At 41.5% G+C, this 27,941-nt stretch overlaps 1 protein-coding gene across 1 annotated transcript in view; it reads left to right on the top strand.

The window, feature by feature from the left end:
* Positions 1-27,941, top strand: part of CSMD2 (CUB and Sushi multiple domains 2) — a 1,186,454-nt gene that overhangs the window by 326,326 nt on the left and 832,187 nt on the right. The window contains exon 3 of the mRNA XM_040337101.1: positions 9,777-9,889. Within this exon, the coding sequence (XP_040193035.1) occupies positions 9,777-9,889 (113 nt within the window). The remainder of the gene's footprint in view (positions 1-9,776; positions 9,890-27,941) is intronic.

Here is a 27,941-nt window from a genome sequence, read left to right as displayed (position 1 = left end):
GAAAAATCATGACCCATATGTCAAAAAATAATCATTCTTGGGTTCGCAAGACAACTTATTTGCATACTGAGGAATATTTCAGTAGCTGCAAAAACAAACATTCTGCAAAATATTTGTACATTTCATTTAGTATAATCATGCCAATGTAGACTATAGTTTGGGAAAATATGATATACCTCCTCTTGTAAGGTTAGATGAGCTCATTCTATTTACTCTTTGCACACAAGTGGCAGTGAAATGGTTTCAGGGCTTTCAGATTGCCATAAGTAACAAGCAAGTTTGGGAGCATTAATTTTATACAAGACAAATAACAGAAAATGAAAAGCATCTCTGTTTACAGGATGAAACCATCTGTACATGCAAACTAGAAAACTAGAGGCCTTCTTCACAGTTGTGTTTACCTCTGGTCCTTACGGTGTATATTTTTCCCTAAGTAGGACTCTGGGACAGCTCTGAGTTAATTAGCAACTTGAGTAAGAAAATAGGAGAACATCACTTATTATCTGCTGTATACATTGCCTGTGAATATGCAAAGAGAGCTAAAAAAATGCACATTTTGGGGTCCTTCGATACCATTGAATTTAAGGCATTGTTTTGCTTCTCTACAGTGACCCAGAACTGAAACAAATGCATGCATTAAACTCCATAATTAATACAAATTTTATATATTGCATAGTGAGGAGCCAAATTTTCCTGGGCTCACTTCAAGCAGGGTTCAAGCCCACATCAAGCGCACTTTAAAGAGGTTCAAATACCAAACCCAATACCCAGTGAAATTAACGTGAGCTGAATCTGTCAAATCAAAAATGCCTGGAGTATAAAAAAAAAAAAAAATCACGGTGATGGCAAGCGAACACATTGGATATGTTTGATGTCATCGCCGCAGTATGTGATTGATGATGGATTTACAATGATGGACATTTTTGGGGGATTTTTATTAAAGGAAATGTGGGTATTATTTTTTCCTAAGTTACAACTTTTTGTTGGTGAATGTGTAGGGGCACTACATACCCCATACTCATTTATATAAAAGGGCCAGTATCTGAGTGCCCCCCTCCCTGGTATGGATTTTTGGGGATACCTTAGCATTTTTCTCCCTTAAAATGTATATCAGACCCACTTTCCTTCACCTCTGTGCTCAACACCAGTTGTGTTCTCGCCGTCCATGCCCAACATAATATTAGGTAATAAATCACATGTTTCTCCTTTTAATGGGGTCCACTGAATTTCCTATCTAGTAGGTACCTTATATCTTCTCCAATACTCAGATTTTTTTTATTAACAGCAAATTCCAGACAGAAACACTCACATTATATAGTGCACTTAACCCCAGTGCCCACAAGTATTACAGTAGTACACAACACTATGGCCAGTATACGTGCAGAAAATTACAGTTACTGGTTAGTTACTTAGTGTGCATGATCACATCAACCAAGCTTCACCCAACACATTTTGACACTAAAGCCTCGTACACACGATAGGTTAACCAGAGGACAACGGTCTGAAGGACCATTGTCATAGGTTAACCGATGAAGCTGACTGATGGTCCGTCACGCCTACACACCATAGGTTAAATAACCGATCGTGTCGTGCCTTCCTACCATCGGTTAAAAAAAACGATTGTGTCAGAATGTGGTGACGTAAAACACAATGACGTGCTGAAAAAAACGAAGGTCAATGCTTCCAAGCATGCGTCGACTTTATTCTGAGCATGCGTGGATTTTTAACCGATGGTCGTGCCTACTAACGATCGGTTTTGACCTATCGGTTAGGAGTCCATAGGTTAATTTTAAAGCAAGTTGGCTTTTTTTTTAATTCTAGATTTTCCTAGTGTAGGGACGGAAAATATTGATTATATGATGACAGGAGGCGAGTATCTTGCATTAATCTTTCCATTTTAATGCTCATAGCAGAAAACATATTTACATTTAAATGAACTGAAAAAACTACGTTTCCCATCAGTCCCAGCGTCCATCTAACCCCCCCCCCCTTAGGGGTCCGAGCCTATAATTAGGACTGTCCCACTGTAAATCCTCCTCTTTCTGTAAGCGAATGCCCAACTCCGGACCACTTGAGGAAGAAAAACAACATCACAACTCTTCGACCAGCCGGTCAAACCTGCGACGACGTCAACATAGGTAAACTGGAGGACAAAAGGTAGTCAACAGGACTCCAACAGGACTCCAACTGGGAAACTAAGCACGACTTCGTTCCAACGGGGAACACAGGAATCGCTTCCAAGACTGTACCAAGAATCTGGGATGATATTCAGTATCCTGAAAAAGAGAAGATAAATAACCGTAATAGGGCGGGAAGGGAGGGAAGATACTCGCCTCCTGTCATCATATAATCAATATTTTCCGTCCCTACACTAGGAAAATCTAGAATTATATATCAGACAGGAGGCTCATATCTTGCAAGTTCAAAGCTATACATGTGTGAACCTCCTGAAATACTCACATATTTATCATATATACATTATTTTCCAAAGAAAAACCTTAAGAATGATGACCGGGATTCATAAACTAAGTGTTGAGAACAGATAATGAGACATGATCTGCCGGCCTAAAGTAAAAACGACGAAAGGTCACCTCTGAAGACCAATCAGCCGCCAATAAAAGATCTGAAAGAGATCCCCCTGATGTAACCACTCTAGTGGCCATGGCACCCCTGGTGGAATGAGCTCCAAAGAGAGATATATCTATACCTGCTATCTTCATGACTGACTTTACCCATCTAGCTAAGGTTGCTGAAGATACCGGCCGATGTGGATGCACAAAGGATATCAACAATTGGGAAGAATCTGGAGCACGAAGCGCCAAAGTGCGGGACTCGTATGACTGTAAACAACGGACCACACAAAGACGTGGATACGCTGGAAAAAAGGGGTAAAAAACTGTGTGTAGATTGGTTTTAGTCCTGCGAACCACCGAGAACCTAACCCCTTCAGGCGAGAATTGTCGTCTAGACACGTCTAGGGCCCTGACATCAGATACTCGTTTAATAGAAATTAAACATAACAGGGTGGTGAGTTTTAGGGATAAGTCTTTCAAGGATAACTGACCATTATCCTCCCAAGAAGAAAACACCTGAAGTATTTTGGACACATCCCAAGTAGAATGGTATCGTGGACGAGGAGGTCGTTTGTATTTAACTCCGCGGAGTAAACGACACACCAGAGGGTGCCTGCCTATAGGAACTGCGTCTACCGGGCAGTGGTAAGCCGATATAGCTGACCTATAGACGTTCAGGGAACTGTATGATCTTCCCAGCTCATAAAATTCCGCAAGGAAATTTACAACTGAGGAAACAGGGGCATGAATGGGATCAATCTGTCGTTGATCACACCAACGGACCCACAGCCCCCAGGCAGATCGATATGCCGATCTAGTCCCTGGGGCCCAGGCCACGGCGAGAAGATCTCTAGCCGATTGTGAAAGGTCTGAACCTGTCTCTGACATCCCGAGACCAACCAGGCCAGGAGTGGCAGCCTGTTTTCCAACAGCAAAGGGTGTGGACCTTTGGACGGGTTCGTCAGTAGCTGAATTGAGTGTGGGAGAAGTCTGGGGTAGTCGATCGACATGCCTAGAACTAGCGGGAACCATGGTTGCGTTGGCCACCAGGGAGTGATCAACGCCACCGTCGCTGATTGAGTCATGACATGAAGGAGAAGCCTGGTGATCAGTGAGAAGGGGGGAAACGCATAGTTCACTCCCTTCGGCCATACCTGGAGGAATGCGTCCACCGCTGTTGCTTCTGGATCTGGCCTCCAACTGAAAAAGTGGATCAGTTGTCGATTGATCCTGGAAGCGAAAAGGTCTGTGTGGAACGGACCCCAAAGTTCCTGTATTGTTAAGAAGGTTGATCTTTCCAGCGTCCAATCGCTGGCGTCTGACAGATAACGGGAATTCCAATCTGCCACGCAATTGGAAACCCCGGGGATATATTCTGCCACTGGCAGGATGTCCCTGGAAAAACAGAAATTCCAGAAGTCGGACGCGATGTCCGCCAGCATCTTGGATTTCGCGCCCCCTAGGCGGTTGATGTATTGCACCGCCGCCACGTTGTCCATACGTAAAAGAACGCAACATTTGGACCTCCGGGAGAGAAAGCTCTTGACGGCAAAGAATGCCGCCAAGAGTTCCAGTGCATTGATGTGAAGGGATGTCTCGTCGTTGGACCAAGTCCCCCCCGTGGAGGCTTGCCCACAACGAGCACCCCAACCCTGTCTGCTCGCATCGGATTCCAGTATGACATCCGGTCGAGAACAGAAGATAGTTTTTCCATTCCATTCTATGGCATGATGGAGCCACCATCGTAACTCCTTCTCGGATTCCGCACAAAGAGAGATTTTGTCCGAATAACCCAGACCCTGTCTCAGGTGTAAAGTTTTGAGGCGCTGAAGGGCCCGGTAATGTAGGGGAGCTGGAAAAATAGCCTGAATGGAGGCTGACAAAAGTCCGACAATGCGTGCCAGGGTTCTCAACGAAATCTGGCCTTTGCTCAAAACTGACCTGATTTCTTTCCGAATCAGGGACAATTTCGACTGAGGCAAACGTAAAATTGCCTGTCTGGTGTCTATCGTGAAACCTAAGAACTCCATCTCCTGAGCTGGGGACAGTACGGACTTCTTGAGGTTGATGAGGAAGCCTAGTTCCTCTAAAAGTGACACTGCCCATCGCTTGTGTAGGTCTGCCTGTGCCTTTGAATGGGCCATGATTAAGAGATCGTCTAGATATATTATCAGACGTACTCCTCTGCATCGAAGGGCAGCTACCACGGGCTTCATTATCTTGGTGAAGCACCATGGAGCCGAGGATAGGCCGAAGGGGAGGCAGGTAAACTGCCACATACGGCCCCACCATAGGAATCTTAGAAAGATTTGTGACGACAGGTGTATGGGAATCGTCAGGTAAGCATCTTTCAAGTCTATCTTGACTAGCCAATCCCCCTGGGAGAGTAGGTCTCTTAAAAGATGAATGCCTTCCATCTTGAAGTGACGATACGCCACAAATTGGTTTAATCCTTTCAAATTTATAATTGGGCGATGACCTCCGCCTTTCTTCTTCACTAAGAATAGGCTGCTGACAAACCCGGGTGATAAGGGGTCTACTTCTATTATGGCCTGCTTTGCTGCTAGGTCCTGAATCTCCTCGTCTATGAGAAGAGTACATTGTTCTGAAAAGTGCGCTGGGTGTGGGATCCCCAGCATGATTGGTTGCGAGATGAAATCTATGTTGAAACCCGCTACTGTCGATAATATCCAAGCGTCTGCCGTAATCGTGTGCCAGACGTGGATAAAATGCTTCAGTCTGCCCCCTATTGGAATGTGAGAAGAACACTGAGGAACACTTACCAGTGGAAGGGCGTGATCTGGGAAAACCTCTGCCCCCGCGTCCTCTCCATGGACGTCCTCTGGGAGGGAAGAATGGCGCCGGTTGTGCCACTGGTAGGGGGTATTGCTGGTGCATGGGTATGTAAGGTTGAGCGGCTGCTCTAGGGTAGGCCCTGAAATAATTGTTTCGACCGGCAGATCGGCCTCTCCCTCTGCCGGCCCTACCAAAAACCTTAGATCCAGAGCCCGCTTTCTTTAAGGAAGTTTGGGCCTTGTCGAGGCTATTAAACAGGCCAACAAACCTGTTTATATTTTTCATAAGGTCTTCTCCGAAGAGAAGACCTTCTGCAGAGGGGCCCGGTTCTGATTCTGCCAAATGGGAAAGTTGTGGGTCCAACTTCATTAATATTGACCTGCGACGTTCTACAGCGCAGGCTGTATTAGCCGAGCCTAGCAGGCAAATGGCCCTTTGTGCCCAACCTCGTAATTGCCCTAAGTCCACTGGGCCCTCAGTGGAGGCTGCTTGCTCCGAGAGGTTGAGGATTTTTGTTAGGGGTCCTAACATATCTAGGATACGATCCTGGATCGATTTAAACGATCGTTCAATGCCCTTTTTGGCTTGTTTGCCAGCTTTGGTTAAATATTTCAAAAGCACTGGGTCGATCTCTGGGGTAAAAGCCACTTTCTTCGGAATGACGGGTCTCGGGCATTCTGCCCTTAGTTTATTCCTATTGACCCTATCTAGACCCTTCCTAGTCCAGTGTTCTACATACTGGGCTACCTGAGGAAGAGGTGTCCAGTCCCCCGATCTGGGGTGAGAAATGCCCTCTGGATTGAAAAAGGGTTCGCCTAGCGAGTCTAGAATTGTCTCAGATGGTAAATCTGAGTTAGCCCCAAATTCCGTGAACTCTTGTTCAGAGTCTCCCCTGTCAGAGTCATAATCTTCTGATGCGGCGATCAGAGATCCCTCAGAGGCATTATCATCGGAGTCCTCGTTAAAGGAGTCCGGTTTGGACCGGTGGGAAGACTTAAATTTTTTGTTAGAAGACTCCTTAATTTTTAAGGGTCGTTCACCCTCTGGGTGATTGGGGCGGCAGGCCGTGTGGGGTCCTGCGTCAAGCATAGATTGTACTTCCCCTGCCGGGGAGTCAGAACAAGCGGTTACATTTTTACGCTTGTAAAGGGCCTTGCCCTTTTTCACTACCTCCTGCTGAGTAGTAGACGGATTGGGATGAGAGGCTAGGGCTGCTTGAATAGAGCAGTTAATAAGGTCCTGTATCTGAGCAGCAGTTAGAAGCTGCGGGACCTCAGGGGTTAAACCAGTAGAGGCATTAACTGTCATGTTAATCTCATCCGTCATGGTGAAGTATTAATAATTACAGTTTACAATGACTGAAGGTATAAGACTTTCCTGCAGAGAGATCCCTGCAGGGGCACAGTCAACAATTAGTGAGTTTAACTTTGCAAAGTCTGATCACTAGTAATCAAATAAGTGAATATGCTAATATATATATCTATTAATAGCAGACCACTCCTTGAGTGCTCCGCTTTGTTGAGATTAGTTTAAAATTCTAGGAATAAAAGAGAATGGGGATGGATGCAGTGTTACCGCTCTCCTCACCGCCCAGCAGCCGACTGGCGTGCGGTGAAGAAGCGGAGAATGCAGTCTACAGCGCCGCCCGAGATCTCGCGAGATCTCGGCTGCGGGCTGTGATTGGCTGGACAGCGCTGAGGAGAGAGCGCGCTTGCCGTCGCCCCCCTTCCTCTGCCCACAGCCCGGGAAAGTCGGCTAGTGACAGGGAAGAGGAGGGGGAGGCGGGGAGGACAATGGAGGACAAAGCCTGCCTTTGACCAGGAGGGAGAAATACCGCAGAGGCAGCGGTTAACTGCACCATGACGCCCTATAAGCAAGGGCAGGAATAACAGTAAGCTGAACACAAAATTCCATGTTGTAATAAACCACAATTAAATCAATAGAAAAATTAATAGAAATATAACCTAATAATAAAATTGAAAATTAAACAAATCAATAGTAGATAAACAAATCAATAATAGATGTACAGGAGTGCTCTATGTAAGCTAATAGCACATATATATAATAAACATATAAATCAGAAAATCAAATAAATATCAAAGTAATATACTTATCTCTGCCATGAGCAGAAAGAAAGAGGGGGATTTACAGTGGGACAGTCCTAATTATAGGCTCGGACCCCTAAGGGGGGGGGGGTTAGATGGACGCTGGGACTGATGGGAAACGTAGTTTTTTCAGTTCATTTAAATGTAAATATGTTTTCTGCTATGAGCATTAAAATGGAAAGATTAATGCAAGATATGAGCCTCCTGTCTGATATATAATCTATGGTTAAATAACCTATGCGGCCCACACATGATCGGTTTTGACCGATGAAAACGGTCCTTCAAACCATTGTCCTCTGGTTAACCTATCGTGTGTACAAGGCCTAACACATGGCCCCTAAGAAACTAACATGTTGTTGCCCAGGCCATATCTGCATGTTCTCCCTTGGCTTGCATGGGATTCTTCTGGGTATGTTGAATTCTTCCCACACTCCAAAAGGCATACTGGTAGGTTAACTGGCTCCTGTATGTTTATTTGTGATATTGGTACCTTAGATTGTAACATCCTGAGGGCAAGGACTGAAGTGAATGTACAATACATAAATTGACAGTGCTATATACTGTAAATACCTGTAAAAACAAAATAAATCCTATGGGTAAAAATACAGGCTCCTGGGTGCCACAACAACAGTTATATTTTTCTCTGAATGCCCATATAATGTAAATTAATGCCTTGTGCAAGACCCTAATAGAACATCTCAGGAACCTTGAAATTGAATGAAAACAACTAAAGTTATGTGCATTTACCTCTGGGTGTCTTAATTTAATGTGATGGCATCCTTCATACATCACTCTTGACAGAGTCACTTTAAGCTCCACAGAGGTTCTTCCTGTATTTTAGAGAGAAACACTTCACCTCTCAGTGCCTTGGAGAAAATTGCGCTCAGAGCAAAGGTTTTAATAAAGCTCAATGAATGACTTATACTAAGTGATGGTAGCTTTATCTGTATATTTACTGTAATCCTGTACGTGTTCATAGCTCTCTGGGGTGGCATGAACTGCCGCATGCTCATTATTGCTTGAAGTGCAAAGCCAAGTGTGTCCAGTCAGTCAGTGTACTTAGTTGATATAAAGTTATTTTATTTTTATTGCAGTTGCAACTCCCAATTTTTTATGAATAAATAGCTGTTAGGTGAGTGTTAATTTTACATTAGCTACTTACATTTATTCTGAATGGTTAATTAATATTTATTTAGCATTAAAGCAACACCAAATATTACTATATAAGGTGATGATGTGTATTGACTAGGTATATTTCACCACTGGCAACATTTTGGTGGATCAATCGCTGTTCTTGAACCTTGAATGTGGCAAGGCTTAATAATATAGTTTAATTTAATCCAGATATGTTTGTTGTAAAATGGTCAAATGCATATATTTGCTTGTACACACGATTCGTCAATAACGTTCAAATCTTTATTGATGAATGATTATATCATCTGCCTGAGAAAGGGGTCCTTCCCGTCTCCGGATGATGTGATCATTCTCCAATAAATATTTGGACAGTATTGACAATCTGGGGTGTGCTGGCAAATATGTGCATTTGATCTGTGATACCTCCAGTTCCAGCTGATTGTTGCTACAGCACCCGCTACTCCTAAAGTCTTATCCAGGAAAATGTGCTATGGGAATACCGATACTATGTGGGTCTCTATCTTTCCGTTGGACTTCCGACGGACTCACGGCAGACTTTTGCATGGTCAAAGGCTTTACAGACCTTTTTTGTTTTCTGTAATTAATTATTTCAGTTGATGACTACAGCAACGTTTATTAAGGTTGTGATCATTAAATCTGTGTGGTTTTTTTTTCTGATTTCAAACGCTTAACATGACTTCCTCATTCGGGGATATTTATATATTCGTGAGCACTTAGTAAAATATATATCTTATATAAAAAGCAAAACTTACTTTTAATCATACATTGTAGATGCAGTTCCATTACTTCAAATACATATTTAATATCTTTCCTACCATATTATTTGTACAGTAATTCTGTGCACATTTATGTACAGATGCACAATTACCTTTTTAGCAAAAATTTGTGTAATTTTTATTTTAGCAATGCAGGTGTTGATCTTTCAAAATGAACTAAATGCCTTTGTTAAATATTCTGTGAAATCATATCACACTATTTTGGCAGAATATATAATATATTAATATAATTAAGTCCATTTTGTTATATTTTATAGTAGGAATAAAACAGAAAATTAGTAGAGAAAAAAACCTGATTTAAACTCTACTTAAAAAAAAATAGTACTAGTATAATTTTTATAATAAAAATATGTCTTTTGTTCATTTTCCAGGTTGACAGGTTTTCATCTTCCAGCCCCGATTGTGAGCAGTGGGAACCTTCTAACTCTATGGTTGGTGTCAGACTACGCAGTCAGTGCTCAAGGGTTCCGTTCTACCTATGAAGGTCGGTCCTATTACTGTTTTAATTTTGATTTCGGAGAAGTAACGTACATTGAAAAAAATATTCTGCTGTCAGTTTTGTTGTTATGTTATAAAGCTATTCCAAAAGTGTGTATGATGTTGTGGCTCAGGAGGGCCTCTGTGAGATTTTTTGTGAAAATACCTCAATAAAAATGTATGAAATCAATAATATTTAGCATTTTAGAGTTTCAAGTGGGGAGTGGTAAGGTGCTATATGTAATGTATTGACATTTTCTATGTTGATTTACTAAAGACAAGTAACATTTTAATTTTGTAAGGAATTTTCCAAAGAGCTTAGTAAATGAGATGGAGAGCTGCTGACTTCCATCAGTCAAGCAAAAAAATAAAAATAATTAAGTTTCTTGCAGGCTGATTGGGTATTCTTTTCAAAGTGAAATTTCACCACATTTACTAAGTTCTGGAGAAAATTCCCTTCCAAAGTGCAACTTCCTATGCAAAGTGATCAGCCTATTTGCCTTTAGCAAATCAACCCCTCTTTGTTTTTAGTCTGTGAAATGTCCACAGTTTTCAGTCTGCACTTTACTTTACTTTGATTTCTTATATGTATTTTAGAAACACAATCGTGATCTTGAAAAAAAAGGTAATTCTTTTCAAATCCTGTGGAATTTAAAGGGGTTGTAAAGTTTTTTTTTATTTTTTTGTAAATAGGTTCCTTTAAGCTAGTGCATTGTTGGTTCACTTACCTTTTCCTTCGTTTTCCCTTCTAAATGTTTTTTTTCTTTGTTTTCTTTGTCTGAATTTCTCACTTCCTGTTCCTTCTCAGTAAGCTGTTCTGGCTGACTAACCACCGCTCGGATGATGGTGGCAAGCTTACTGAGGAAAAACAGGAAGTGAGAAATTCAGACAAAGAAAAAAAAACATTTAGAAGGGAAATCGAAGGAAAAGGTAAGTGAACCAACAATACACTAGCTTAACCACTTGCTTACTGGGCACATATACCCCCTTCCTGCCCAGGCGAAATTTCAGCTTCTGGCACTGCGCCGCTTTAACTGACAATTGCGCAGTCGTGCGACGTGGCTCTCAAACAAAATTGACGTCCTTTTTTCCCCACAAATAGAGCTTTCTTTTTGCGTTTTTTTATTTTTTGTGCTATAAACAAAAAAAGAGCGACAATTTTGAAAAAAACACAATGGGCCAAATCCACATACATGTAGAACGGCGCAGCGTATCAGAGATACACTACGCCGCCGTACCTTACCTGGCAAATTTTCGAATCCTCAGCGATTTCGCGCCTTAACTTACGGCGGCGTAGTGTATTTCTGGCGGCGGATTTGAAATTGGGCGGGTTGGGGGCGGGTTTCATTTAAATGAAGCGCGTCCCCGTGCCAAATGAACTGCGCATGCTTCGTCCCGAAATTTCCTGCCGTGCATTGCGCTAAATTACGTCGCTAGGACGTATTTTTTTTAACTTAGACGTGAGTTACGTCCATCCCTATTCACGGACGACTTACGCAAAAAAATTTTAAAATTTAGACGCGGGAACGACGGCCATACTTAACATGGCAAGTCTATGTATACGCCGAAAAATACCAGCTTTAACTATACGCGGGAAAAAGCCGACTACAGACGACGTTAGAAAATGCGACGGCCGCGCGTACGTTTGTGGATCGTCGTAAATCGCTAATTTGCATACCCGACACGGAAAACGCCACCCAGCGGACGCCAAAGTATTGCATCTTAGATCCGAAGGCGTACGAAGACGTTCACCTGTCGGATCTAACCCAGAAGCCGTCGTATCTTGTTTTGAGGATTGAAAACAACGATACGACGCAGGAAATTTGAAAGTACACCGGCGTATCAGTAGATACGCCGGCGTACTTCGTCTGTGAATATGTCCCAATATTTCTAACTTTTTGCTATAATATATATCCCAATTAAAAAAAAAAAAAAAAGTTTTTTTCTCAGTTTAGGCCGATAATTATTCTTCTACATATTTTTGGTAAAAAAAAAAAAATTGCAAAAAGCGTATAGTGACTGGTTTACGTAAAAGTTATAGCGCCTACCAATAAGGGGACATAATTATGATTTTTTTTATTATTACTAGTAATACTAGTAATGGCGGCGATCTGCGATTTTTATTGGGACTGCGACATTATGGCGGATACATCGGACACTTTTAACATTTTTGGGACCATTCACATTTTTACAGCGATCAGTGCTATAAATATGCACTGGCAGGGAAGGGGTTAACACTAGGGGGCAAGGAAGCTGTTAAATGTATACCCTAATGAGTGATTCTAACTGTGGGGCAAGGGGACTGACTGGTGGAGGTGACCAATCTGTGTCCCTATGTACAAGGGACACAGCATCGGTCTCCTCTCCCTAACAGGACGTGGATCTCTGTGTTTACATGGTCCTGCTCAGTTACTGGGCACGCGCATCGGGTTCCCAGTAACATGCGCGCCCCTAGTGGCTCTGCAAGACGAGGACGTCATATGACATCCTCTAAGAACAACAGAGCTATTGTGCTGCCGTCAATTGACCGCGGCCGGTAGTAGAGTGGTCAACCACTTAAGGACCCCTTCACGGCGATATAAGTCGGCAGAATGGCGCGGCTGGGCACAAGCACGTACCTGTACGTCCTCTTTAAGAGCCCAGCCGTGGTGTCGAAGCTCGTGACTGCGCCCGCGGGAAAATCACTGATTGCCGCCATTAGTAGTAAAAAAAAAAAATATTAATAAAAATGCCATAAAACGATCTCCTATTTTGTAAACGCTATAAATTTTGCGCAAACCAATCGATAAACGCTTATTGCAATTTGTTATCAAAAATAGGTAGAATACGTATCGGCCTAAACTGAGGCTTTTTTGGAGATATTTATTGTAGCAAAAAGTTAAAAATATATATATTTTTTTTTCAAAATTGTCGCTATATTTTTGTTTATAGCGCAAAAAATTAAAACCGCAGAGGTGATCAAATACCACCAAAAGAAAGCTCTAATTGTGGGAAAAAAAGGACGCCAATTTGGTTTGGGAGCCACATCACACGACCGCCCAATTGTCAGTTAAAGCGACGCAGTGCCGAATCGCAAAAAGGGGCAAGGTCCTTAACCTGCATAATGATCCAGATCTTAAGTGGTTAAAGGAACCTATTTAGAAAATAAAAAACAAACCTTTACAACCCCTTTAAGGAGATTGTGCTTATACATACGATTACAAACATACCTCCATGGCCCCTAAATTACTCTTTTGAGGGTAGACATATGTGAGCTACATTTGTTTATTTGTTTTCAAAAAGTGCTGGCTTTGGAGTGGTCAACTGGTCATTCTAGTGTAGCCTTTCTCAATCAGGGTTCAATGGAATCATGGGTTTCCTTTGTTGGTTACTAGGGGTTCCTTGATCAGTGTCATGATTATTGCTAAATGTTGTCACAGGAGGGGTTTAACTATGATCCTTTCTGGGTGTTATCACACTAGGTTTTATTGGGACTGCGACATTATGGCGGACACATCGGACACTTTTAACATTTTTGGGACCATTCACATTTTTACAGCGATCAGTGCTATAAATATGCACTGGCAGGGAAGGAGTTAACACTAGGGGGCAAGGAAGCTGTTAAATGTATACCCTAATGAGTGATTCTAACTGTGGGGCAAGGGGACTGACTGGTGGAGGTGACCAATCTGTGTCCCTATGTACAAGGGACACAGCATCGGTCTCCTCTCCCTAACAGGACGTGGATCTCTGTGTTTACATGGTCCTGCTCAGTTACTGGGCACGCGCATCGGGTTCCCAGTAACATGCGCGCCCCTAGTGGCTCTGCAAGACGAGGACGTCATATGACGTCCTCTAAGAACAACAGAGCTATTGTGCTGCCGTCAATTGACGGCGGCCGGTAGTAGAGTGGTCAACCACTTAAGGACCCCTTCACGGCGATATAAGTCGGCAGAATGGCGCGGCTGGGCACAAGCACGTACCTGTACGTCCTCTTTAAGAGCCCAGCCGTGGTGTCGAAGCTCGTGATTGCGCCCGCGGGAAAATCACTGATTGCCGCCATTAGTAGTAAAAAAAAAAAATATTAATAAAAATGCCATAAAACGATCTCCTATTTTGTAAACGCTATAAATTTTGCGCAAACCAATCGATAAACGCTTATTGCAATTTTTTATCAAAAATAGGTAGAATACGTATCGGCCTAAACTGAGGCTTTTTTGGAGATATTTATTGTAGCAAAAAGTTAAAAATATATATATTTTTTTTTCAAAATTGTCGCTATATTTTTGTTTATAGCGCAAAAAATTAAAACCGCAGAGGTGATCAAATACCACCAAAAGAAAGCTCTAATTGTGGGGAAAAAAGGACGCCAATTTGGTTTGGGAGCCACATCACACGACCGCCCAATTGTCAGTTAAAGCGACGCAGTGCCGAATCGCAAAAAGGGGCAAGGTCCTTAACCTGCATAATGATCCAGATCTTAAGTGGTTAAAGGAACCTATTTAGAAAATAAAAAACAAACCTTTACAACCCCTTTAAGGAGATTGTGCTTATACATACGATTACAAACATACCTCCATGGCCCCTAAATTACTCTTTTGAGGGTAGACATATGTGAGCTACATTTGTTTATTTGTTTTCAAAAAGTGCTGGCTTTGGAGTGGTCAACTGGTCATTCTAGTGTAGCCTTTCTCAATCAGGGTTCAATGGAATCATGGGTTTCCTTTGTTGGTTACTAGGGGTTCCTTGATCAGTGTCATGATTATTGCTAAATGTTGTCACAGGAGGGGTTTAACTATGATCCTTTCTGGGTGTCCTCACACTAGGTATGCCCATACTTTTTATTTATTATCCAAAATCTATTGATCACGATGTACCCTTAGCTGTAGATAAAATAGATTGTTTGCAAATGTTCACCAAAGACTAAAATCTATTTCAAGGTTTACTGTGCAAAAAAAGAAAAAAAAAAGAAAGGCTGTTTTAGTGAGTCACTGCATTACAAAGCAAACAGGCTTCTTAACAGCTGCCCTCCACAGATATACAGTAAATAATAAGTTTCCCTTCACTCCCACACCACTCAATTCAGCCAGTTAGAGAAATGCCTAGTACGTTTGAGTAAAAGGACCATGTGACCCCTTCCTCATATGTGACATTGCTGCTTCTTTGAGATTGGGCATGCAAGCACCCATGGGGGCAGGGAGAGATAAATGAATCATCTGTAAGCTGCTAGTAGAAAAATTTAGCTTACCAGGAGTAAAGCCCAAGTTCACGTTAAAGCTCCTTTAACCTGCCTAGCGGTATTCCCGAGTGTGGCTCGGGGTGAGATTTTTGTGCTACTATCGGTAACCCCGAGCCACACTCGGGATCACCTCACTGGATGCTGGAAAAGGTTACTTACCTTTTCCCTGGGATCCAGCGATATATTTCCGCAGTGCACGACGGCCGAATGTTCTGCCCAAAGCACTGCGTTCCCCTGATTCGCTTCCCTGCGACGTTACGACGCATGGGGGCGGAGAACCGCGCCAAATTCAAAAAAGTAAATAAACACATTACATACAGTATACTGTAATCTTACAGATTATAGTACTGTATGTAAAAAATACACACACCCTTTGTCCCTAGTGGTCTGCCCAGTGTCCTACATGTACTTTTATATAATAAAAACTGTTCTTTCTGCCTGCAAACTGTAGATTGTCTATAGGAACCAAAAAGTGTCCCTTTATGTCAAAAGTGGTTTTAGACCAGCTAGAAAACAGCGATAATAAATTATATACACTTGCAGAATTGTGCGATAGCGATTTGTTGGGAAATTCGTCATAAAAAAAATAAAAGTAATGACAGCGACAATTCTGCAACTGAGCAAATTTCAGTGATTTTGATTTGATTACATTATTGAATAATTTTTATTATGATTATAATATTATTTGTTATAATTATTTATAGTTATTTATTATATTATTATTTATGTTTTTGTTTTTCAAACTTTATCATACCCGAGATGTCTAGTAGACTCTTGTTTGGACAGATTTAAGTGAGTTATTCCTAAGAATTGCAGGCCTGCAATCTAAAAACTTTATTCCATGCAAAATAATGGTACTGCTTTCAGCACCTAAAATCTGAAATAATCATACTGCCAGGGAGGTTAAGAAATCATAACAGTATTTTTGTATAAATCCTATTTTAAATGTATTCAAATATGTGTTCATGAACACCATTTCTACAGTATTTGAAAGTTCATTATTATTCAAGCCTAACAAATTTATACCATGCTGACCACAATTTCCCAGAACAAATCAGCTCACCAGGGAAATCATGGAAACCTTAGGCATAAGGTCAAGTGCCAGTAAGAGAGCCATGCTTTAGTACATTATAATGACACACAATTATGAGAAGGATTACATAGGTGTCATTGATAGGTCAACAGCCGTATGCTTTTTTTATTAAAACATAACTGGTTTTGATCTATGAGTCTTTAATCTAGGTGTACACATCCTTCTATCAACAGAAGTTTTTTTTATATTTATATATATATATATATATATATATATATATATATATATATATATATATATATATATATATATATATGTGTGTGCTGCTGTAGCCATGCTAAAAGTTTTGTATACTATATCTTGGGTTTGCATTACATGAAAATAGAAAAAAACCTCCTTCCAGTACCAATTCTTATCTACGAAAAAGAATGTGAAGTGCTACTATCAAATTTTTCTTTGCATTAAGGATTTAACCTGCCCATAATAACCACAAGTTACTCGTTTTGCTAGCATGATACTTGTTATAGTCCTTGAATAAGTTATGTTTCTGTCCTCTGCTGCAGTCAGACTGTGGTGTGCTGGTCACTGGATATCTGCTAGATTAACCATAATAATATCTAGGGAATATCCTTTTGGTATAATGACACTTTGGTTGGCATAGAATTAATTTCTTTCTACCTATTTCAAGATCCCGTCCTAGAAAAAGACTGGGTTTCTTTAAAGTAGTTCTAAAGAAACCCAATCTTTTTTCTAGGAAATTTCTGCTTCCCCTCCAGCTACAGATTTATAATACAAAGGACTTTAAAATTGTGTTGTTTGTACCTTATTTGTTGTTCCTCCCTATGTCACAGGATCTCTAGAGGTAATTATAGCAGAGCTCAACCCAAAAGGTTCTGCTTGTTTACAGCATCCTCTCTCCACTGCCAATTTTGTCACCTTTTTTTGGGGGGGGGGGGTACCTGGTTTTGTCCCCACTCCCACTTCCAGCTCAGATCAACATGGTGAACTGAGTCTGAAGTTTGGCCCCCCTCCTTCCCCTACAGACACATCACAGGTCCTAAAAGACTACGAGACCAATCATATGGTGCAGCATGACTCGAACATGCACAGAAGGAAACAAGCTGTGAAGCAGCAAGGTTTCACTTCCTGTTTCCCATGCTAGAGAGGACGATGCCTGCACCTGAAGCCGATTGAAGAATTGGCACGGGTGAGAACATCGAGGGATCCCTGGACAAGTAAGTGTCCTTATATTAAAAGTCAGAAACTATTTGTAGCTGCTGAGCTTGGAGTTTCTCTTTAAGAAGTTTTATGTTTTTGGAGTTTAAAACCATTTCAGGGCTAGCTAAAAAGTTACTCTCCAAACTGGTAGTTAAATGCTCATTTTTTTTCTATGTAATTATAAACAAGGTGAATGTCTTACCTTATTCCTCTGTCCCCCGGCAACTGGCACTCTCATTGGCTCTCCAACACTACCAGGTTGTGGGGGGGGGCTTGGCATCATCACACGGAACGCTGTGACCAGCCTGGCAGTGAAGTGGATTGGCTTCTGAGAACTGGTCTTACAAAAAAGAAGGCCAACTGGAGCAAAGGAATAAGGTAAGTATTTCACTTTATTTCTTTCTCCTGAGACAGAACAAGCATTTAACCCATGTAGTGCACATTTTCTTTAAAAAAGCCCTAAAGAAAACCTTTCCTGAAGGAAACATTGAGTTACAGTAAATTACTCTGTCACGTACCTGGGTGAAGTCTGAAGTGACTAGGTCAGCCTCTCTTGAATCTCCGGCCCTGGTCCCGCTGAGAGTGGAGACAGGGGAAACCAAGGGCCAGGGGAGACACGAGTGCCCGCAGATGTAACTCCGGAAGCCCGCAGCAGGTGATGCAAATCTTAAAAGGCAGGAAGTCGCAGCAGGTTGCAGGGACGAAGTCGCAGCAGGTTGCAGGGATGAAGTCGCAGATACCCGGGAAGTTGAGCGGAGCAAAACAGGAGACAGGAGCGTGGTCACATGGGAAGCTGGGTTCAGCAGCGAGCGGGCAGCAAGGCACAAAATCATCAGGCAGGAAGCAGGGTCACGTGGGAAGCCGAGATCAGAAACAAAGAATCAGAGGTGAAGCGAGTCCAAAAGCAAGGTCAGGGGAGCCGAGGTTCAGTAACCGGAATCAGGAGCACAGGAACAGGCACAAGAAACAGGGACCGGAACCGCTGAGATCCGTCAGCACTAGGCTGGGGTCAATGCACCCTTTAAATAGGCCGCATGGGCGCACTTGCCGCGAATTCCCGGGGACAGCTCCAATAGTTCTCTTACATACTCAAAACTTACTCACCTGAAAAAAAAGTTTGATGCCTGCCTGTCAAACTGGCCATCTTGCTTGCTAATTTAATGTAACCCAAATTAAAGTGGAACTTTACTCTCTCAATTAACATTGACTATTTGTTATCCTTATGCTGCTGGCATTAGTAGATAGATAGGTGTATATCATATTTACTTGTTTTAAACTTTTTTTATATTAATTTTGTTACTTCCTGATTCTTAGGCCAGGGCAAATGATGTTATACATCCTATGAGTCTTCAGGAGGGGAGGAGGGTTTATTCAGCTAAGCACACCTTCTCGCCTACATGCCTGGGCAAATGGCAGATGGATTCCAGAATAAATGCTACATAAATCATCAACCCTTACTGGTACGAGCGGACGGAGAGGGGGGGGGTGAGTACAGAAGAGACACAGGAGAGCAGGGCAGCGTATGACAGAGGGATGTATGCAGACAACGGTGTCATGGCTCAGCATCCCTGATATATCAGAGTCAGCAATACAGGGGGAAGGGTATAGCCAGGCAGAATCAGCCAGGCATTCCAGGTGTTGCAGGGGGTCAAATTACACAGCACAAGCACTATAACATGCTTTAAGGGAACAGGATCTGCTTTAAGAATGCAGATACGTATTTCTGAGCTTTCGCTAACTCTCAAAGCTTGTTATTTGGTCTTAAATGCAAAGCAATAAAGCTATAGTTATCCAGGCAACTAGTGTGTTCAAGATATGTTTTCCTGTAAAGATTCATGATGGTGCTTTTAACCTCCATTGCATTATAACAGGAACATTCAAGGTCAGTAGCTGCCTGACAAAAAATGCATGAAAACCAATGGAACTGATAGAAATCTAATGCAATGTGGATGAAACACAAAAATCCAGCATGAATGGGACCTAAGTAAAGCAATCAACTCTGGGGACATAGTGTATCCACTTTAATTACCAGGCTAATAACTAGTTTAAAGCCAAGCAAATTCAACTTTTTCGTACAGCTTATTTTGACTGCTTTTTAACTTTCTTTACATAACTTCAAAGCCACATCAATTCATTTGGAGTACCGTGGCATCACTCGTTGCTTTTTACTAGTTGTATTCCAGGACAAATGGCCATGTTCAGACTTTTGGATGAGCAGACATCACCTCCATTTAGAATGATCATCCAACAATAACAGAACGAACAGGTGTATCAGACATCTGGTGAACATTACAATGAATTATTGTGATTATTTTTGAGTGAATTAATTGTGCTGCAAGCCATTTTTTCCTCAGAGCTGTTTTAATTACCATATTTGCCTGTTGACAGGACTCTACAGCTGTTATTAAGATATTGAAGTTCCAATGACAGACTCAATGCAGGTCTTTCGACTGTTGTGTTGGTCAGTGCAGAACTGCTCAAATGCGGCTAACGTGACTGACCAGTTATCTAGGCAAGCAAACATATAAATAAGAGCACAAGCATCTAAATGTGCATTAAAGCCTAAAAAACATGGATGTATGCAGTGGATGTGTACAATTTGCACATTAGAGAGCTGCAGGAAGCTCTGTAAAGATGCACACAAGGCATCTTTGAATAACAAATGAACTGGCTTAGTGCTGCCTATCAATGAGACCCCAATACAAAATCTTACAAGCTAACAGCTAAAGTAGCCAGTGTTTGTTTATTTTTAATATGCAATAGAAATATCTCCTGTCAATCAAACATAAAAGGGCTGTGGAAGTGCTTAAGGATGCACTGATCCAAGCAGAAAACGGCTCAACAAGACAGCCTTTTTTAGGCTTAACCCTTGTACTGCATCTCCAGCTACCTGTGCTGAATATGTTTTTTTTTCAACATCTTAACATCAGACTATATTTATGCATTTTGTCCACACTGGCTTATATTTTTACCTTTTCCCTCTCTACCGCAGAGCTGTGTTATTTTATATTCAGGACAAGCGGTTGACTGTTTCATTCCATTTTGTGCCTGTTTTGGAGACAATTGTGTAAATCTGTTTCCTTTCCGTAATACTTGAGATATGAGCAGTTGGCCTCTGTGTGAAATCATCCCTTCCTGTGTTACTTTGGAGAACTCATCTGTTTCGATTGTTACCTTTATAGCATTTTTAGCTCACCACAGCTGCAGCTTTTTAGAATCGACAGATAATTTATTGTTAAAAGCTTTCATTTGCTGAGGTGTTTCAAGGGCTGGCAGCCCTAACCAATGAGGGGACATGATTAATAAACACTTTCTATTTTAACTGTTTTGACCTACCCAAAAAGCACCAGTGATTGGCCCTCCAATAAATGAGTGGGATGTGTACCGCCATTGGTTAACATACTTATTCATGGTTGTGCATGGTCTGGCATCACAAGCACCAAATTTAGCTTGGAGATAAAAATTCTGGTTTACAGTTTAAAGTGAATTGTGAAAAGGCTGTGGGCATTCAAATGCTTACATATTTATAGCAGTATTTTATCTTTTAGACAGACAGTAGAGTAAGAGCAAAGCTAGAGTTAAGCCCTGTACACACGTGCCAGAATCTTGTCAGGAAAAATAGCCTAGTATTTCCTGATGAGATTCTTGGCAAGAATCTCTTGCCACCCGAGTGTACAGACACTCCATTCAAAAGAACCGCAGTTCTTTTGAATGGCAAGAACGTGGTGACGTCATTGCGTATGACGAGCATGCGCTCGTCATATTCGATGCCGCCGCCATCTTGCTGCACCCTACCTATGCCTAGGAAACTACCGCGCATGCGGCAAAGTCATTTCGAGCATGCGTGGGTTTCCATGGCGACAGGTAAGTATACACACTCTTGGGTTTCTCGTCAGGAAAACACTGCCGAGAATCACGACGAGAAAATGGAGAACATGTTTTCTATTTTTCTCGTCAAGATTTTAGGCAGTTTTCTTGACGAGAAACCTGAAAGCCACATACACACGCTCGGTATACTCGGCAAGAATGCTCTGCCAGCAGTTTTCTTGCTGGTTCTTGTCGAGTAAAGCGTGTGTACGAGGCTTAAGAGTAGACTTCAGTGCATCTACTGTAAACTTTAAGGATGAATCACTCCATAATGCCTGCAGATACGTATTTAAAAAAAGGACTTGGTTAAAAGATTTTTTTGGGGGGGCTCATTCTACAGTCTATTGTGGAAATATTATCTCTATCTACTGTATATCTAATGATTTCTATATGAGCGGTTTAAACAAAAAGTAGTAGCATTTGGAAACGACCAGTTATGAAGATTGTTTTCCTAGCCTCACATTTTCCAATTTTGACTCACAGGTAAATATTTGTTATTGATATTATTATTATTATTATAATAATTATAGAACTTAGGTCACGAGCAACACACACAATAAGCCTAGAGTCTCTTACATTGGTCTGTTTATAATGTAATGCAAATATCAGCATACAGAATAATACTGGTGACCATCATACCATCAAATGCAAGTTATTAATTGTAAAGCAGCAGACCTAGGTATCCTTGTACTAGGGGATAATAAAATAATTGCTATATATTTACTCACTTTTTCTAACTTACCATTGGTATTTCACATGTGATTCTAGAAGATGAAATGAAAAAGGTCTGCAACTTTTCAGACAATTACACATTCAAACAGCTGGATTTAAAGAACAGTGCCAGTTTAAGTGGCTGTGAATCTTCTCAAGATAGCTTATAGGCATTAGAATGCCTAGATTTTCTGCCAAAGTCATATAATTGTGAAGAGACTTAATCTTTGCTAGCCGAGCAGGGAGTTGCGGTATATGAGCACATTACAATCCCCCTCTATTAAAGATGAGTGAACATCTTCAAATCTGTTCCACCAACACTTCTTGTGATCCAGCCGTTATCCGCTATGAGGCATTTCAGCGGGTTATAAATCCTCCCACTATGGCCTTTATTGTATTTTTTCATGAAAAATCAGACACAAATTTTACTTTTTAAGTTACTATGCCTCTTAAGTTAACAAAACTCTAAAAACATATTTAGATCACATTTTCATTTCACTTTGGATAGTATACTATAGACGGTGAATTTTTTATTTATTTTTTGGGGCAGCTATTCTGGGCAGCCAGTACAGGGAAGAATAATTAGTTACATGTTTAGGGGTTTGGCAGAAAGGACCAACAGGAACTGTTTTTCACGTGCTGGCCTGCTGATATTTATTGTAACACATTTAAGACCTACAATATTCTCGTGCTGCTACTGCCCATATGCATGCTGCAGATGCCACTATTTCAAAGCTGCCCTAACATGTTTGTGGGGAGGATCTATTTGTCACATTGGCTCACGATGTTGAATGCACCCTGACAGTAAAAAAAAAATATACATTTTTTTTTTAACTGTACTTTTTGTTGTAGTTTTTTTATATTTAAATTTAGATGACAGCTTGATTAAATGTTTGTAGATCTGAATGTGACCATGATTTAGAAACTGTGAAATGGAACAATCTACCACCATAGACAGTATTTCTTGTTTCTTCTTCAGAAACACCAGGAGAACACTGGTCCTTTTTTACTAATAATAGAAAATTTTAGATTGAAAATTATTAATATTTTTTACTAGACTAATATACACTATATTACCAAAATAATTGACACGCCTGCCTTTTTACACGCACATTAACTTTAATTGCATCCCAGTCTTAGTCTGTAGGGTTCAATAACGATTTGGCCCACCCTTTGCAGCTATAACAGCTTCAGCTCTTCTGGGAAGGCTGTCCACAAGGTTTAAGGGTGTGTCTATGGGAATGTTTTACCATTCTTCCAGAACCACATTTGTGAGGTCAGACACTGATGTTGGATGAGGCCTGGCTTGCAGTCTCTGCTCTAATACATCCCAAAGGTGTTCTATCAGGTTGAGGTCAGGACTCTGAGCAGGCCAGTCAAATTCCTCCACCCCAAACTCCCTCATCCATGTATTTATGGACCTTGTTTTGTGCACTGGGGTGCAGTCATGTTGGAACAGGAAGGTGCCATCCCCAAACTGTTCAAAGAAAGTTGAGAGCATGAAATTGTCCCTAATATCTTGGTATGCTGATGCCTTAAGATTTCCCTTCACTGGCCAAGCCCAACACCTGAAAAACAACCCCACACCATAATCCCTCCTCCACCAAATGATTTGGACTAGTACACAAAGCAAGGTCCATAAAGACATGGATGAGCGAGTTTGGGATGGATGAACTTGACTGGCCTGCACAGAGTCCCGATCTCCACCTGATAGAACATCTTTGGGATGAATTCGAGCAGAGACTGCTAGCCAGGCCTTCTCGTCTAACATCAGTGCCTGACCTCACAAATGCCCTTCTGGAAGAATGGTCAAATATTCACATAGACACACTCCTAAACCTTGTGACAGCCTTCCCAGAAGAGTTGAAGCTGCTATAGCTGCAAAGGATGGGTTAACTCAATATTGAACCCTAAGGACTAAGACTGGGATGTCATTAAAGTTCATGTGCGTGTAAAGGCAGGCACAATATTAGGTTCCTACACAATAATAGCAGTAAAGTTATATTTTTTCTTTTCTTTTAGTTGGAATAGAAAAGTATGTTGTAAAGTTGTGTGTGTAAATTTGACTGACACGCTGCAATTATTTACTTTTCTTATAGAATAGTATGTTCAGATTAGAACATTTTGATCTCAACATAAATTGCTCTGGAATGTTGCCTAGTAGAAAAATAGTAGTGCACAAAACCATATATGTTATTACTTGTCCAACAACAAAAGCAGAGCAATTGCTTTTTGTTTTAAATGCCATTTTTATTTTACTAGTACTTGAAAAGTGTGCGATGGAAGATTAATCCTGCCATCAAAGACATTTTTGAAAAAAACAATAATACATGCACAATCATTAATAATGCACAACATGGGCATCCATTAATCCTAGATAAAGAATAGAAAAGTTTGTTTTCCCAATAGTAGAGGAATATGCATTGTAATTGACTAGAGACACTGGGGCAGATCCACAGAGATATGCTACGCCGCCGTACCTTACCTGGCTTTAAATCGAATCCTTAAAGATTTCGCGCGGTAAGTTACAGCGGCGTAGTCTATCTCTGGTGGTGGAATTGAAATCAGTGATTAGGGGGCGTGTTTCATTTAAATCGCCGCGCCGAATGAACTGCGCAAGCGCCGTCCTGAAATTTCTTGCCGTGCATTGCGCTAAATGACGTCGCTAGGATGTCATTTTTTTTAACATAGACGTGAATTACGTCCATCCCGATTCACTGACGACTTACGCAAAAAAATAAAATAAACGCGGGAAGACGGCCATACTTAACATGACAAATCTAACTATACGCCGCAAAACACCAGCTTTAACTATACGCCGGAAAAAGCCGACTAGAAACGACGTAAAAGAATGCGACGGCCGCGCGTACGTTCGTGGATCGTCGGAAATAGCTAATTTGCATACCCGACGCGGAAAACGACGCAAACTCCACCCAGCGGATGCCGAAGTATTGCATCTACGATTCGAAAGCATACGAAGCCGTACGCCTGTCGGATCTAACCCATATGCCGTCGTATCTTGGTTTGAGGATTCAAACTAAAGATATGACGCAGGAAATTTGAAAGTACGCCGGCGTATCAGTAGATACGCCGGCGTACTCGCTCTGTGGATCTGCCCCTTTGATTTTGTTTTTCACTGCATCTGTTTGCATCCAAAAATTGTGTAATGAATGATAGATATAAAAAGGTTGGTATTTGTTGTCAGTGCATTGAGGCTGGTTAAAAAAAATCCATGAATGTAAGAAGCTCAGCTTCCTGAGCAGAAAGCTGGTGACTTCATTGTCACGATCATGACCCAGCCTGGACAGGCTCTGTGATGTTAGCTGACAGCAGGCTTCAGCCCGCTGTCAGCTAAAAATGGATCACAGGAGTGCAGTTTTTTTAAAAATGTTATTTAAAACGATTGTGTGTGGGCTTCAGAGCATTTTTCGGGTTCTGAAAAATGGCCAAATTTTTTTTCGAACATGTTCTATTTTTTCACGACGTTTTAAACTTTGTCGTTTTTCGGGTTGTAAAAAATTATCGTGTGTGGGCTTTAACGACGTGAAAAACCCGCGCATGCTCAGAATCAAGTTATGAGACAGGAGCGCTTGTTCTGGTAAAACTACCGTTCATAATGGAGTAAGCACATTCATCACGCTGTAACAGACAGAAAAGCGCAAATCGTCTTTTACTAACACAAAATCAGCTAAAACAGCCCCAAGGGTGGCGTCATCCGAATTGAACTTCCCCTTTATAGTGCCGTCGTACGTGTTGTACGTCACCGCGCTTTGCTAGAGCATTTTTTTTTTTACTATCGTGTGTAGGCAACATCGTTTTAATGATGAAGTTGAAAAAAAACTTTGTTTTTTCTAGAGCCTGAAAAACTTTGTTTTTTACATGCCGAAAAATGATCGTGTGTACGCAGCATCACTCCTGTGATCCATAGGAGAAGTACAGCTGGAGCTACATATTTTTGGGTAAAAAATTCCAATACGTATATATTGTTTGTTTTGCTCAAAAGTTATAGCATCTACAAACTATATATTTTTAATTTATTTTTATTTATTTATTTGTTTTTTTTACTAGTAATGGTGGCGATCAGCAACTTATAGTGGGACTGTGATATTGTGGTCGACATTTGGACACTTTTTAGGGACCGGTGACACTAACATAGTAATCAGTGCTAAAAAAATGCACTGTCACTGTACTAATGACACTGACTGGTAAGGGGTTAACATAAGGAGTGATCAAAGGGTTAACTGTGTGCCTAGCCTTTGTTTTACTACACTGTGGGAGGTGCTTTAACTAGGGGAAAACATGATTTCTTGTCCCTGCTTTGCAGAGACACAAGACCATTGCCTTCCCTCCTGTCAGAATGGTGATCTGCCTTGTTTACATAGACAGAAAGCCGTTCTGCCTCTTTGGTCGATAATCGGTGGGTGCCAGTGGACATTGAATCCACGGTACCCACCACTGGGCTCCTGCTTTGTGTGATCATAACAGAAGCAAGACACTGGTGGTGCGCATGCATGCCCCCTATCCAGAAGAGTCGGATCATGTGTGATCTGTCGCACGGGTGCTGCCCTATAGTGGACCTGCAGTACTTACTGTAAATATTGCTAATTGCTCACATTTTATCTACCTGGGTGATCTGGACACAGAAAATCTTTATTACAATGGATGCAACATTCTGCATATGATTATACTGAACACTACATGGCAGCCATCTTCAATGGCTTGTTCTCACCAGCCCCATTGGGTTGCATTGGGCAGCATTGACAGATGCACTTCTTGCACTTAGACGAGGCAATTGCCTTTTGTCATGTTGTTTCAGTTCACACCAACATGCTGCATTGAGAAATACAACAGGTTGCATTTTAACTTAGTAAAGCCCGTTGTGATGCAATATATTGCATCACAAATTGCTGTGGTTCAAAGAGTTGAATGAAATTTAGCATTGAGACATTTCAACAAAATTAAAAAGAAAAAAAAAGGTCAACAGTAGAATAGTTTCTAACCACGCATTGGGCCAGATTCATGTACTTTTACGGCAGCGTAACGTATCCCGTTTACGTTACACCACCGCAAGTTTTCAGCGTAAGTGCTTGATTCACAAAGCACTTGCCTGTAAACTTGCGGCGGCGTATCGTAAAGCCGTCCGGCGCAAGCCCGCCTAATTCAAATAGGGCGTGTACCATTTAAATTAGGCGCGTTCCCGCGCCGAACGTACTGCGCATGCTCCGTTTTGAAATTTCCCGCCGTGCTTTGCGCAAAATGACGTCGCCCCGACGTAATGTTTTGAACGGCGACGTGCGTTACGTACTTGTATATTCCCGGACGACTTACGCAAAAAAAAAAAAAAATTAATACGACGCGGGAACGACGGCCATACTTTAACATGGGCTGTCTAATTTTACACCACTTAAATAGCAATCGCAACTTTACGACGGGAAAAGCCAACTAGCGACGACGTAAGAGAATGTGACGAACGCGCGTACCTTCGTGGATCGCCGTAAACAGGTAATTAGCATACCTGACGTGGAAAATGACGCAAACTCCACCCAGCGGGCGCTGAAGTATTGCATCCTAAGATCCGAAGGCGTACGAAACCGTACGCTTGTCGGATCTTAGCCAAATGCCGTCGTATCTTTGTTTGTGAATTCAAAATAAAGATATGACGTGGCAAATTTGAAAGTACGCCGGAGTATCAGCAGATACTCTGGCGTACTTTTTCTGTGAATCTGGCCCAATGTGACCAGCCCAATACAAAGCAAACAAGTACGCATACTTTATCCATAGCATAATGCTCACCCCTTGGTCTAAATGTTGTAAAAGGTGAATCTCACCTTTTAGCTGACTACTTCTGTTGGAGTTAAAATGTCGCTATTTGATCAGGCTTACTTTACCTGGGTGAGCTGGATATAGAAATGTTTTAATATGATAGATAGTTCTCTCTGTACAAGATAGAAAAATACTGCATATTGCGAGTGACCACATTTAACACTAGATGGCAGCTGTCTTTAAATGCTG

The sequence above is a fragment of the Rana temporaria genome, chromosome 2 (assembly GCF_905171775.1).
Source record: "Rana temporaria chromosome 2, aRanTem1.1, whole genome shotgun sequence".
Taxonomy (NCBI): Eukaryota; Metazoa; Chordata; class Amphibia; order Anura; family Ranidae; genus Rana; species Rana temporaria.
The sequence above is the reverse complement of the archived record's forward strand: the minus strand, read 5'-3'. Positions and strand labels throughout refer to the sequence as shown.